At 30.8% G+C, this 16,363-nt stretch overlaps 1 protein-coding gene across 1 annotated transcript in view; it reads right to left on the bottom strand.

Moving 5' to 3' along the window:
* LOC136986774 (isoamyl acetate-hydrolyzing esterase 1 homolog) overlaps nucleotides 1-13,427 on the bottom strand; it is a 39,744-nt gene extending 26,317 nt beyond the window's left edge. Inside the window, exon 1 of the mRNA XM_067284382.1 lies at nucleotides 13,253-13,427. Within this exon, the coding sequence (XP_067140483.1) occupies nucleotides 13,253-13,312 (60 nt within the window). The 5' untranslated portion in view covers nucleotides 13,313-13,427. The remainder of the gene's footprint in view (nucleotides 1-13,252) is intronic.
* Between the last annotated feature and the right edge of the window lie 2,936 nt (nucleotides 13,428-16,363).

Here is a 16,363-nt window from a genome sequence, read left to right as displayed (position 1 = left end):
AACTCAATGTTGGGTGTAGAAAAGGCAAGGCCTATAACAGAAGTGCTAAACCATGACAGGAACTAGATATTGCCTATCAGCAATATACAAGAGCTGTATCCTCTATTAAAATAATATCTTATATATACAGTCAAACTCAGTTATAATGAACATGATATAACGAGTTCATGGTTATAATGAACAAAAAACCATAACAATTTTAATTTATAAATATTTCCATAATTCCATACATTTTCTCACAGTTATAATGAGCATGATTCATGGATGTACCAAGCAAGTTTTTGATAGCTATGCAAACATTAATTATTCAAGTAGTAAAAAATCTGATACTGAATTCTTGGAAGAGATAAAACTAAAAAGGTTATTTAGTTTTATAATCTGCATGGATTACAGGCCTATTTATCACTTAACTTTCTTTTTTGGTGACTGTCCTTCTCTTTGTTGACTAGAGCTTCTGGCCCTGCTCTGCTAGTTTACCTAACCATCACAATTGTAAAACTATCACATACTGTAGAACCCTTTAGAAATGAACTATTTCATGAGAAATATGTCTATGAAGAAGAGAAAATGTCTCCATTTATGAAGTAAAAATTATTTGTGAGTTATAACATGGTACTAAAAATGTCAAAGTGTGTACAGTTTTGTTTTTCTTCTTCGACATTATTGACATTATGGAAAAATAAAGCAATTGTCAATTTTAAGATTTGTAGAAAAAAGACTAACTGGAATCAGGCATATTGTTAATTAGTATTATCTTTAATTATGAAAAAAATAATTTAATTGTTTGATATTAATTATATTGCAGTTTATATAACTATTAATAAAAATACAGTATAATTTACCGTATATCTCGGCAGATAAGACGATAGTTGAATCATAAAAAAAGGCCCCCAAAATCCAGGGTCATCTTATAGGACAGATACAAAAAAAATTAGATTGAAATTTATATAAATTAAAACCATTATAAAAAAATGGACAAACCGTAATTATTTACTAGTAGAGAGTAGGGTATGTGCAAAAAATAGAATAGCCCATACAACGTTTTTGTGAATAGTCAAAGTCATTACCCGAATGTCGAATCAGCGCGAATGTTTGCAACAATCGCAAGGCAGTGAAAGAAAATAAAATTTGTTCATTCGAAAAATTACAAATAGGATATAATTCCATATACGCTATACAGTGTTGTTATTCAGATGATGATCGCTGATCTAAACTAAATTCATAGGCCGTTGATAGTTTGGGGGTCGTCTTATAGGACAGATATATGTTAAAACTATAAAACTTTGATGAAAATTTATATTTCGTCTTATCTGCCGAGATATACGGTAATTATATAATTTTTTTGTTTTTTGAATCTATCAATTTATTTAGAATTAAAAATTAAAAGATAAATTTCACTATTCATTAGTGACATAACTACAAAATTTTTCCACCTGCAAGGTGCCTACATGTTTGCACCCAAAGCAGCTGTCCATTCTCCCCCTAGTTATGTCACTGCTCTCCAGATATAATGAGTAAGTTATAATGAGGAAATCTTGCTGATCCGCTACTGCTTGTTACAACCAAGTTCAACTGTATATATAAAATACTGTTCTATTACAGGATGTCCGAGAAAAATCTTCAGTATTATATTATTCTACAAATTCAAAACACAATAATAAAAACAATATTACATATATATTAGTAGTATGTACCAAGTTTAAAAGAAATAATTATATCCAGTAGATTCTCCCAAATCTGAACTAATGTGGATGGGAGTGATCTAGAACAGGGGTGGCCAACAAGTCGATCGCGATGCAAATTTTGGTCGATCGCTCGCGATGTCTTGACTTAATGTGTTACACTTGTAACTGAACGCAACGCGTGAACGTAACGCGCAAAAGCAACAATATGCATGCAGTTATGACTGGACTCATAGAAAACACAGCCATTTAGCTTGAATATTTGATACTGTCATGCGGTAGCTTCTTTTCTTTAGTATTAACATTATTATTATTATCGTCATAGCACGAGAGAATGTTCCTTCAACAAATTTAACCGTTTCACAGTAATTTGAATCAAAAGGCATTCGATGTATACGTTCTAATTCTACACGTGCATTCATTATATTCCTGAAGATGGCCCAGGGTGGGCCGAAAACGTTAGAACAAACGTAAAAGAAATTAACTGGAAGGATTAAGGCTATATCAGAAGAAGTACATTCATCCAGTACGTTTGATTGATGTGAGTTGGAATATTATTATTATTAATCATTATTGTTTATCCACGGTGACAACGTTGAGTTTCAATTTTTCATTTGTTTAAAATGTAAGTACCTGTTCTTTATGTTTTAAATTAAATTATGGCTTTTCTTTCCTATCTATTTACTTGATAAGTGAGCGTTTTTGGCAACAGACCTCTATATTTTTGGATTTTTGGAAATACGTCAATTGAGAAAAATATCCCAGTATCACCAAATGTAGCAAATATATTTATTCCTGTTTCGGAACTACGTACCTGTGTGAATTGGCATTTTCATACTTAAAGTTAACGAAGATTAAACATTCTGTCCGGACTGATTCCCATACTGAAGAATCATTATTATCATCTTTGTCAGGATATACACCTAATTATGTTTCCTTGGTAAGAGACGTGCAAACTCAGTCCTCCCATTAATGTAACGTAATAAAATAAATTTTAAATCTGTCTTTATCAGTAGCTAATTTGAATTAATAAATACAGTCAAACCTGTTTTTGTGCGGGGGATAGGGACCGCATAAAAGAAAATGCATAAAAAAAAATCGCGCGAAACTTCACGAGTGGCTATAAAAAATAGTTTTCGCAACACAATTAAAAAAATATTTTTTTTATGCGGTGAATAGGGACCGCATAAAAAAAAGTCTCACGTAGAAAATAACTCGAAACCGTACGAAATAACTAGGAATTGCTTTTTTTAACTCCTTGGGCCTTTTTCTGCAACACTTAATGGGGAAAAAAATCCTCTAAGAATTTTAATTTTTATATTAATTAATTATTTCCACTTAAATATGAATCTAACATTAAAAAGTTAAAAATAATCGTTAAATAATGATTGATAAATATAGCTGCAGAAAGTGTTATTTCATTTAACAAGGCATGAAATTTCACACCTGCAGTCTAAAGCTGGAGGAGAGCTAACTTACAGCATCTGTTCAAATATAACATAATATTTATGGTTTTTATGCTATTAAAATAAGAGGGGATCGAAATAAACGTATGAGAAAAAAATTTTACTGAATAAAAAATGAAAAAACCTGCTGATGTCAAAGAAAACAACCAATAGAATTTTTAAAAATTTTACAGGAGTCAATTATGTTCCAATTTGATTGAAATTTTCATATACCGCACAAAAAAAATCGCACAAAACAAATCGCACAAAAAAAGACCGCACAAAAACAGGTTTGACTGTATTGTTAATAATTACACATGTTGTTTTAATTCCCCCGGACGTGAGTATTTTGGCCCGCTAAATAATTACGTTGTTTTTTACGTAGGTAAATATACAGGGTGTTTCAGTACAAAGAGCAAGCCCCCAAGCTATTGATAGATTAGCAAAAAATAAGTCTAAAAGTCTTATATCATTCTTCCATGATAAATTTTCCTCGCCCAAAAAAAAAATCGCAAAAGTAAAATCTTATAATCAAATTATCAGCTGTACTGTGCAGTTTTATAACAACTTTTTCAAGTTTACAAACAAATAGTACCACAATTTATACATTGTAATTGATAAAAAAAATTAAATTATATTTTAAGTAAATAAAAATCTATCTTGAAAGTGTCGAAAAATCGATTTTTTAGGTGCCGCCTGTACGGAATGAACTCGTAACTGCAAATATCAAAAGTTGGGTCTGGAAATTTATTTTCTTTATAAGCCTATATCTTGAAAACTTAATAAGTGATTTAAAAAATAAAAAATAGTTTTGAACATATATTTTCCTTATCTACCCATTGCTTGCAGGAGTTCACCTCGTACTGAAGCACAGTGTATAAACATAGTACGTATTTCACACCCCTTTCGCCACTTAGACTATGCCTACGACAACAAGTCGATCGCGACACATTTTTACGATAAAAAGTAGATCTTATGTACACAAAAGTTGGCCACCCCTGATCTAGAAGATATAAAAATCTGTATTAGGGAGTGTGATAATTTTAAAATACATGCCTACTGTATGTATAAAAATTGTTTATTTTGACTTTGACACTTATTTTTGACAATTACAATTCATTTTGAGAGTATTGTGTTAAAGTTTGTTTAGTTCTTGATTTGCTGATAAGCTGCTGTATCACACCAATATTTCATTATCATCAAGTCAGCAGTGGTTGGTGCATTGTGCTCTTCTAAGAACTTCAAAGCAACCTTAATAAAAACATTTTAAAATGTTCACATTGTAGTATGGAAAGGTATAATTCAGAGCAGTGTACAATATTTTCAAAAATTTTTGGTTGCCTTTCATCAGTCCAGAGAAGGGAGAGTCTATTGTAAATATACAGGAGCAGCTGTAAGGGTCTAGAAGAGCCAAGTTTGGCCATTTTTGGCCTATAATACTGCTTGATGGAAACAGAAAAGTTTCTGCTGTGTAAAATGATATGGAACTGAATATTCAGTAAAGATGTCAACAGACTAAACTTTATAAATGGATTTGTGAATGCAGAGTGCTACAGGAATATTTTATCTGCCAAAGTAATTCCTATAATCAAGAAACACATTCATAATACAAAATTCTGCATCTTCCAGAACAACTGTGTGTCATTTCCCCATACCAAGATGGAAAGTGAAGTATAACATTTCTTTCTCTATGGTTTGTTAGTATTGTTGTCACCTAAACTGACAAACTATTGTTTAAGTAAGATGTTCTTACACGAGGCCCAGAAATGCCTAAACTGACCAGATAACAGCCTTGATCTCAATCCTACTGAGAACTGTTGATATATTACAATCACAAAGGTTGTAGAAAAGAACTGAAAGAAGAAAAACAAGTCTGAAAATAAATAGTAACTGCAGGAATGTATTGCAGAAAAAGTTTGATATTACAAATATGGCATAATATATTTGAAGAAACTCATCCATTCTATGCTGGAAAGCTGTAAAACTATTAAGTTTTTATGTGGCCCTACAGAATATTGGGATTCCATTCAATAAGAAGTAACTGATCATGTTGTTTTTCAGATCTTTTTCCCCACAGTTATGGAATGGCAAGTTATTGTCCCATAATTGTAAATGATAAGTTCTTGCAATAGGGCTCATTAACAATATTAGTGAGATTATGATGTAAAATAAGTCAAGTTCAATATAACATCTTATGTGGTAAATTGCATTTTTGGGTTATTCTTCTTGGTTTTTTCTTTATACTACACATATTATCCTTACAAATTGCAATCATAGTTTAAATATGCTACTTTCCTCTGTTGATTGCTTTTTGATATAAATTTCCATAGCTACTATTAACACTCATTATGAGTTTCTATGGATAAACATAATGGAAATTCAGAAAGTTTTCAATAGAATAAACCATATTCAAATGAAATTTTTATTATAAAAAATTTAATACATCTCAACAACTGTTTATATAAATATATCACTCATAAAACCAACACCAGAAAATAACAAGAAAAAAAGAAAATTTACAAACATTTTTGTCTATGTGAAATAGACATCCTCAGGTATTTACAAATCAGTCCAAACTTTTAAAAAACATTCTATTTTCGTTAGCCGTTTGTTCGATATCATATATACCTTAGGATGTCTATTTCACATAGACGAAAATGTTCGTAAATTTTCCTTTTTTCTTGTTATTTGCTGGTGTTGGTTTTATGAGTGATATATAAAAAATTTATTTTAAAACTACATATTAAAGTATAAAATAGTCTACTTTCAATGAAAGATGTAAAGTTTTATAATCAATCATCAATCAAAATTTGAAAAATGTGACAATAATGTTACATATAATATTTAAATATATTTCTAATAGGTGGTTGTCTCTTTAATCCGAAAACATTCGGTAGACTAACTTACAGCTGAACAGGTTTAAAACTTTTTTATTGGTTCTTCATCAAATGCATTTTGGACCAGTTTTATGAGTCCTGGTCCCTCATCAGTGCTACAGGAAATCAAAGGTTTTTTATTAACATGGGTGACGCGAGTACGTACATAATAAGATTTACAAAAATTCTTTAAAAAACATTTTAACTAAATACATTTTTTATACCTTTTTCGTATACTCTTTATTAATAATACATTGCTTACTGGTATCTGTTTTCATATTCGTTTTTTAATTCTTATTATCCCTTGTATTTACAGTAGTTTATATAAGAAAACTTTATAATTACAGTACTACTGTAAATACAAGGGATAATAGGAATTAAAAAACGAATATGAAAACAGATACCAGTAAGCAATGTATTGTTAATAAAGAGTATACGAAAAAGGTATAAAAAATGTATTTAGTTAAAACTTTTTTAAAGAATTTTTGTAAATCTTATTATGTACGTACTCGCGTCACCCATGTTAATAAAAAACCTTTGATTTCCTGTAGCACTGATGAGGGACCAGGACTCATAAAACTGGTCCGAAATGCATTTGATGAAGAACCAATAAAAAAGTTTTAAACCTGTTCAGCTGTAAGTTAGTCTACCGAATGTTTTCGGATTAAAGAGACAACCACCTATTAAACATATATACAGTGACTAAACAAATTTAATAAATATATTTCATTATTTGATTTATATAAAGGAATAAATACAAATTAATGTTTTGGAAACCAGTATTAATTTCAATACAATGTTTTAATTCTTCCAGGAATGTTCTACATTTTAAACTTACAAACACAATTTATTCAATACTTGATATTTCTAAACAAATTTTAAGTATAGGCAGTCCAATCTTTCAGATGTAACACATTCCTAAAAATGTATGCAAAAGTTGAATGTTTGAAAATTGAATATTTAGAAATGTATTAAATCTGAAAGAACAGACTATCTATACTTAAAATTTTTTAGAAATATCAAATACAGTAGAACATCATTTATTCGAATCAATTGGGGACTGGGGTTGTTCGAATAACTGATTATGTACGAAAAAATATATTAACCTGTCCGATGTTCAAATTTTTCTCCGTTGTGTCACTTCGTGTTGAATTTTCGTCAATTTTAAGCCTAACGAAAATTTTTATAATAATAATCGAGGCTATTGTATCGTTAAAAATTATTTCTTCATTTTGTACAAACAAAATAAATATATTGAAAAATATAAAAACATGAAAATTATACTTTAGAAGTAAATCTAGTATCAAAAACGTTCGATTCAGCTCGACACAGTCCGATTGAAAATCATTCCGATTACCGGGGTTCCGATTAACGACTCTCTACTGTACTTCATTTGAGCTATGATCTACAACAAAAATCAGTATATATACTGTAACAGACATCTCAAGTTCTCAACATAAGGAAAAACATCATTCTGCTCAAAATGCAGAAGCAATAAATTTATATACACCCTGCACTCATATATAATCACCATTTCACAGATTCTTCTTTTGAAGTATACACATCAACAAATTATCTAGGCATCAATATAACATAGGCATGATAAAGGTCTTGTGAAATGTTGACCCACATTTCTTGAAGTACCATCTTTAGCTTACTTTTTGTTCAGAGCTTCTGTTTTTGCACTTCTTTCTTGAAGACACATCACAGTTCTTCAATTAGATTCAGGTCACATAAATTTGGGACTCATGTCAGGACTTGAACCCGATGCCTTTCAAGCCATATACTTCACTGGTTGGTTTTGCTAAACAAGCCAACCAGTGGAGTACAGTACATGCTTATCAGATCTTATTGGAAGATTACATGTCCCTGTGATCATAGGTGGGTCATAAAAGAAGAAAATGCTGGTATAAAATTGCCTGGTAGTGTTATGCATTTCCATCATATGAAATCAAATCACCAATGCCAGAATACCTAAAACATCCCCACATTTACACTGTGGCTAGAAACTTGACTTCTTGCTTCATACAGTTTTGAACAAGTTCTTCACTGGACCATCTGATGACTCTCTGCTCAACATTTCCTTACAGGACTAAGAAGAGCAATGTGTTACACCAAATTACCCTATGACATTGAATTTCTGTCTAGGATGGATAGTTCTGGCCTGTGCAAACTGTTACCTATGCTGAATTGATGTTAACAAGAACTTCTGCTTACATTTGTATGAGCCATAGCTAAACATCTTGTAGCCTTTTGCTAGCAATTTGATGAGATGCAGGACAGTCTATGCACTTGCTCCACAATTCTGCTGCTTTCATGAACATACCACATCAGATTTTCATAACAAAGAATGCAAAATTTGATCTTTTTTGGAAGTAGTCATTAACAATGGCTACCATTACTGTGTTTAGATGTGATAGAACCAATTTCTTTGTAGTGTGTGAAAAACATCTAACACTAGACATGTTTAAACATAATTCCCAAGAAATCAACCACATAGTCACTCCGTTGCATTATTCCTGAAGGATATGCTAACAGACCAGTAGTCCTAACCTCTTTCTTGCCATTGTTTCAAGTTCCGAACTAGAGGTTTGCAATCAGTAGACCAAACCCAACTCCGACATAGAATTTTAGAAAGTCAGATTCAGACACCTGCTTCTAAAAAATAATTTAAAATATATGTACTGTACTTTGATTTTATTAACCCAAAATTTCATCACTACCAAGTGAATCATCAGGCTACTTTTTAAGCATTTTTTATATGAATCATCAGGCAGTCTTATTGAAATTGAGTTTTTTCTTTCCCTCCAAAGTTTCTCATTATCACAACTATTATCATCTCTAATCACATATTGACACAAAATATTTTCCATCTGAGTAAGACCCCGCTTAATGCTGCCTCGCTTAACGCTGATTCAATATAACACAGTCTGCTCAAAGCCTAAAAAATGCTCAAGATTTACACTGATTCAAATTAACGTGGCATTTCCTTGATTCCTATATAATATGATTATTCCAAAACACAAACCGATCAGCAAAAGCTGGCAATTCGTCATAGCGCCGTACTTTCCTTAAATCTATGTTTGTTTTGTGCAATTTTGGAAAAAATATAACATCACGGATGCCATAGGCAATATTGGCTCCGTTTGGAAAGAATTAACTGATAAATGCATGAAGTGTGGAAGAAGTTATGGCTGAAAGTATCCAAGAATTCTCAATGAGAAGAGCCTATTGCTGTATTGTTAGGTTGATTCTTTGGTCAAACTAATGATACAGCGACTAGGAGATGTAGATGAGCAGGATATTGAGGAGTTACTGCAAGTTTCTGGTGAGAGCCTGACCTTCAAGAACTGACAGAACAAGGAATTCATGTAGAACTGGAAAATAGTGATTCTGAAAACGAAATACCCAAAGAACTTGCTACAAATTTCCTTAGTAAAAGTTTGGTAACAATAACTGAAATCATTGATGAAATTGTAGCAAATGATCCAGATTTTGAAAGGAGTGCAAAAGCGAAACGAGGCATTTTGGATGCAATCTTCTGTTACCAACATTTGCTTAAGAAAAGAAAAAATAAGCAACAAATGAAACTACATGCCTTTATTGCAAAAAAACAAGAATTTCAGAAAAGCCAAAACATTCATCACAAAAATGAACTTTACATTTCTGTGTGCATATGTTTGTATGTTACTTAACATATATTATTATACATATTAATATAAAAATAACTTAAAATTAAAGTAAAATTTGCTTATTTTTGGTCACGTGTTCTCCTTTTCCTATTTACTCCATGTTAAAATGACCTCGTTTAACGCTGCTCCGCTTAGCGCTTTGTCGTCTAGGAACGCATCCCCGCATTAAATGGGGTCTTACTGTATTCAAAAATACTACATTTAACCAAAGTCTTAGCAATTTTGCATGGATCTTTTGACAATAAAAAGTTAGAATTAGCTACCACAGTGTATTTAAATAAAAATTTCTGAAAAGAAAAATCAACAGTAATTAGTAATATCCAAAGAAAGATCATAAAGTAAGAGAATCATCATAAAATAAGATCTTACATTACAGGAGACTCCTACAACACAATACAGGAATTTAATCAGGAGCTTAATTTAGAGTACATAATACAAAAACAAGAGTTGAGTCAGTCTTTTTTTATAGACTCCTCTAGCAACAAATTTGCTTCCAATTCTGACTGACTCCAACTCCTTGCTTCCAATTCTGACTGACCCCAACTCTCTATTCTGAACAATGCAGAGACAGCACTAGATTTTATATATAACAACATACATAATCTGATACATTAGTAATACCAAATGATATAGTCCTGCATTTCTTAATCTTTTTAAGCCCAAAGACCAGTAAAATTTCTGAAAAAATTCTACAGACTACTAAGTTATGTAGGCCTAATTTTTTAAACTTATGTGGGTATTACCAACATTTGGGACATACTGTGCCATTTATAACTATAACATAATAAATCTAAAAACATATTTTGAATACATATGGAAGCATAATTAATTAAATTGGAAGTAAACTATTAAAAGTGAATCATCATTAAACGAAGTTTTAATCTTTATTAAGTCTGCCTGTGGACCACCTGTCCCAACATAATGGACTACCTGTGATCTGCAAACTGCAGGTTAAGAAACACTGATGAAAGTCAGGCAGATCATTTGGTAACAATAGATTTCACACTGCCCCTCATTTGCATATTAGCAACTGCAAGGCACACAAAGAAGCAAAAATTTGCATTTGGCTAAGCAATAGTTGCAAGTGCAGGGTGCTTGTAAATTTATTGATTCCATGTTTTGAGCAAAATGATGTTTACAGGAATATATCAAGATGTTATTACAATGTATGTACAAATTTTTGTTGTAGAGCAGGGATGGCAAACCTTTTTGAGTCCGCGTGCCATATTGTAAGCATACTTAGCTTTAAAGATGTTAATGCATGCCAAAGTCTTAGACTTCGAATAATGATATTTAAAGAAATTAAACAAATACGCTTTAATTCGAATAAATGTAAAAAATCTGATTGAAAAAAGGATGACCAAGTGATAAACAGAAAGGATGATTGAAAAGGACAGAAATCACATGATACATTACATGCCAGATGATTTCTCTTACATGCCACTTTGGGCACACGTGCCATAGGTTCGCCACCCCTGTTGTAGAGCATAACTCAAATAAATTATATAGTGCAGTTACTAGCCACAAGATAGTAATTGACCATTTCAAATTTAAACCTCTTTAATTAGAGTTCTATAAAAGCTATTCTGGGAATATTTCATGGCAATATCAGTACAAGTTTCTGTTGTCAGTAAGTAGCAAAAAGTCTTGAGGATTTTTGTGTCATTGCATATGGCCAATAACTATACAATTTTGCAGTTTCATAAAACAAAGCACATTTTGAATTAAATAATTGCCATTTGTAATTTCTAGATGTTGGCAATAGAAAGGCTATAAAAAAAAAAACAAATTCATCAGTAAGTATAATGTTACTCAATTTATTCTTTATGTCATAGAATTTTTTAAATAAAAATTTCCTTTAGTGGACAATATTTGTACCGTTTACTCAATATCATTTAGCAAAGTCTTTCTACAAATTGCTTTTCTTATCATTTACAACAACTGCACAAGATGAAAATTCATTCACTATATCATGTATTATACATAAAGTTAATTTTTAAACAAGAAAACTTGAAGTTTTTTAAATGTTTAAAACAAAACAGAAAATATTTACATTCCAAACTTAAAAACGTATTTCAATGCCGTGAATTTCATGAACTAAAATTGAAATACATTTTCCACACATAAATAACATCTAATACATTTATAGATTAGATCATAATTATAATATTAGTTTAACAAACAATGTACTATCATATTTACATAAGTATTCATCTTATTTATGCTTATTACATATTATATATACAAAATTAAAGTAAACAATTACAAAACTAATTTCTAAAAATATTGAATGCATAAAACCATATCCTTCTAATTATTATAGAAAATAACTCAATAAAATTTTTTCCAGATCTTAAGAAAATTCATACATACTGTGCACAAACTGAAATTATAATAAATTCATGTAACAAGTAATGATTAATTTTGGTGGTCATTATCTACATTTGATTTGATTCAAATCTTTCAGCAATATAATTTTTAGTACAAAGAATTTATTTTCACAAGGCTCCATCAATAAGATTAGATCTGGAGACTGAGTCAGCCAATTTACTGTTATATCAACTGACTATTCAAGATTTCTATCATTGTAAATGGATTTAATGCAGGCATAGAATACAATAATATATATATATAAAATTACAATGAGAATGCAAAATCTTATTTATCATTACTTTAGAAATAAATCTTTATAATGATTCACATCATTTATAGACTTCATTTATTTTAAATAATGATGAGTACAATTTGAAAATCACTATTTTAAAAAAACAATAAAAATGATAATTTCAAATTGTACAGTACATACCAATGATTTAAAATCACTGTAATGAAGTTTATAAATGATGTCAACCTTTACAAAGATCCTACCAAATTTGGATGAATTTAAATGTATCTTTAATGGCAAATAAACCATTAAATTGTAACTTTATATTATCTTAATCTTCAATATAATCTTAACTTTTTATTTAATCTTCAATCTGTAACTTTCATTTCTATTATTTCTATTAAAACTGTTAATAAAATCTCAACTTTTTTATTTTGTAATTACTGTATTTCATTATTTGAAATAATACATTTAAAAGAAAATGTATCAATCTGAAAAGTATAAAATAAAAAATTTATATGAGAAATTAATAATTTTTTATACACAACTTAGTTTTTAATTTTTAAACAAATAAAATATTATCATCTTTTAAAATTTTATTCAAGACACACCCCCTTTGTATGATGTGTTAACATAAGCTTAATGTTTTATGTAAATTTATTTCTTTGATCAATTTTAAAAGTTATGTAAATGACACGTTTGCATATTTTTCATAACTTATCTAAATTTATTTATTTATTTATTTTTTAAATTTATTTCCATTAATTAATATTTAAATATGCTTAAATTTACAATTGAATGAATTTCTTCGATCGAATTCTATTTGTATATATTGCATGATATTTAGCGTTATTCGACTTTATATTTTGTTTTCGTGTCTACACGTTTTGAAAAATTAAAACCGATCGGATTGTTATTAGGAATGGCAATATTTGAATGCGTTACTCCCTACCTGTGTTAAGGAATCGCCAAATAATATAATCTTGGGCCATTTTAATTGGTAGGAATCCATACTATACTATTTTTTCGGTAAAAATTTCGTTTTAAATTATTCTATTTTTCCTAAATAGATAAATGAAATATTTTCAGCATTTTTTGAGAATCTCTTTGGTCCACATGGCCAGCGATCGAGGCGACACGAGCATACAATTTTATTTTTAAAATTTTAAATTAATCAATTTTTTTCATATTAAATTTTAATGTAAGATAAATACTGCTCATTAAATGATAATATTAAATTAAGGTATATAAAAAGTTAAAATATAAATAGATTAATATATTTTAAATAAAAGTTTAAGAGTCCTTCAATGAAATGACCGCATACCCGATCAGCCGAATGGCGTGGTTAAGGTGGCATCCTACCGCTTTGAAGAACCCAGGTTCGGTCCGAACGGGTTAATAAATCCCCAGGAATTTTTTGGGGGTAGTCCGTCTGGATATGTCGGGCCCCGTTCCCCATCCGGTCGCCCCATTATGGGCCTGGCCGAACCCTTAATGGGCTTGCTGAGTTTAAAAAAACCGCATACTTGGAAAACTCAGGATTTGGACTCGATCCCGATTCCTCCAGAGCTGCGAGCGTTGAAATTTTAACTTTTTCGGCTATCTGTAGTTCCTTTAAAACGGTATATAGCACACTCTTGCTAATCCGTCGTATCTCCCCGCCTATGCGCTTTCATTTCTATAAAAATGTGAGTCATATTAATCATGCTATTCCTTGTTTACTCGGATCTCATTTCTGTGTACAATATTGCATGTTATTATTCAATATTATTTGTCCACTTTCCTTCAAAAATAATCAATATCGAAGGGCGATAGGTCACGTCGTTCGTCGTCTTTAAGCAGACATCATTCTATGCACTCTTTTAGTATCATAAGTATTAGGAATTGGCAACAAGCTTAAAGCTTGATGTTTCTATTAAAGCAGCCGAAGTAGACAAATCAAGAATAGTAGAGAACAAAAGAAGTACTATAATCTCGAAAACGAACTAGAATCCGGTACTTCTCTGTGCAAAGATTAGTCGGATTATTAAAACTTTAGTGCAAAAGAAAAGCTTGAAAGAGAATTTGTAACTGTGTAAGAGGAAAAATTACAATATATAATTATATTAAAACGTAGTGTCTTAATGTTAATTTGACACCTAGCCCCCTTTATTTAATATTAAATTTTTGTGCATCGGCTTTTCTATTGCATTAAATTAGATAATTAATTTGTCATACGTTCGGGATTAACAGCCCAAGATTTATATTATTATGCGGAAATTTGCTTGGAAATTCTAAATGTTCCAGATTCTAAAATTATTATGAAAAAATATATATATAGGACTATATCTTTTCATAATGATTTCTAATTTCATAATAAAGAACATACTTTCATAGAGACGTGTTGTACAGGCGATTATGTGCTTTCGACAGGGCAACTGAGCAGTAAGGGTCTGGAACCCGACGTAAAACTTTCTAGAGGCTTTCATCCTCTTAAATTCGATTTCTGATCCTCCAGCGGCAGAATAACGCCTCTCTCATCATATTTGGGTACTTTAAGTATCAGAAAAAGCATGCTGCAAAGTTTAGCTATTGTAAAAAAAAAAAAAAAAAAAATATAGCAATGAGTTGCTTAACTTTCCTGGCAACATTTAAAATTGCATCAGTTAAAATTATAAAAAGTTTTTAGTATCATAAGTATTAGGAATTGGCAACAAGCTTAAAGCTTGATGTTTCTATTAAAGCAGCCGAAGTAGACAAATCAAGAATAGTAGAGAACAAAAGAAGTACTATAATCTCGAAAACGAACTAGAAATCTTCCAGGCTACAGGTGAAAAACATAATATTTGTCTTAAATGCATTAAACACGATTCCAATCACATCAATTGAATCGGAAAAGGCATTCTCGGTAGCGAGACTTTTCATTACTAAAATAAGAATTAGATTGACTGATCGGAGTATTGACCATCTTTGCTTTTTAAAATCTTACAAGATATTATTGAATATTTTTATATTATGTTTTATTGAAAAACGAAAATTACTTTTTAAGTTAGAAGTTTGATCTAAGTTTTTTTTTTTTTTTTAATTTTCAACTCAATTCAAAATAATTTTTTGTTGTTGTCGTTGCATACAATTTTCGGGTGTACTATAGATTACCACCTATGGAATTTCAGGACTTTGATTATATATTTGAACTCAGGGGACCGAAACGAGTTCAACGGTACCCTATTTTTGGACCGGACACGAAAAATAAAAAAGTTATCATACTTTTAACTTATCGTACTTTTTTAATGCTCTCATGCAGACGGCGCCATAGTTGCTAGTACTGCCATCTTGCGGCAAAGTCCGCAAACCATGACGTCGGACTACGATCATCTCCAGGAGGGTTAAACACGCGATACGAGAGCGGAGAGAGCGACACGACTTCCGATCATCGCGCGATCGCCGGAAAAAAGTGTGATAACTTTTTTATTTTTCGTCTCCGGTCCAAAAGTAGAGTATTGTTGAACTCGTCTCGGTCTCCTGAGTTCAGATATATACCCAAAGACCCGAAATTCCATAGGTGGTAATCTATAGTATCCCCCAATTTCCAGCAAACTTTAATAAATTCTTTCTATTTGTGAAAGTTTTTACGTAACTCAAAAGTAATTTTTAATATATATCTTACACAGCATTATTAATATGATTTTCGAGGTTGCAGAACGTATTAAATTTCTTCAAAAAATAAAAAATAATTATCATTTGATTTCATGATATTTTGCATATCTTAAAAATAATTAATTCTATTCCGGGAAACAGTGTGGCCGTTGGCCATATTACTGTATTTTTGTAATTAATAATTCTATAAATTTAAGTTAGGCTTAAGGTTTCTTTCGTTTTTCTCCCTTTCCTGTTGACTAAGAAAAAGACTTCCTTCTTAATTGCTTTACTATCTGGTGGGGAGTGATGCCTCCGTCACGAAAAACAACGTTGTAAAAAACAAAGTAATAAAAAAAAGAGAGAGAGAGAGGGAGAAGGATCTCGACTCGACGAGGAAGGTCGAGGGGAACGGGCTCTGAATCGGGACGAAAGGTTGGAAAGTGGA

The sequence above is a fragment of the Centruroides vittatus genome, unplaced genomic scaffold, assembly GCF_030686945.1.
Source record: "Centruroides vittatus isolate TY-2023 unplaced genomic scaffold, ASM3068694v2 contig_1215, whole genome shotgun sequence".
In the NCBI taxonomy this organism is placed as follows: Eukaryota; Metazoa; Arthropoda; class Arachnida; order Scorpiones; family Buthidae; genus Centruroides; species Centruroides vittatus.
Note: the sequence above shows the minus strand (reverse complement) of the source record. Positions and strands in the feature narration are given on the sequence as shown.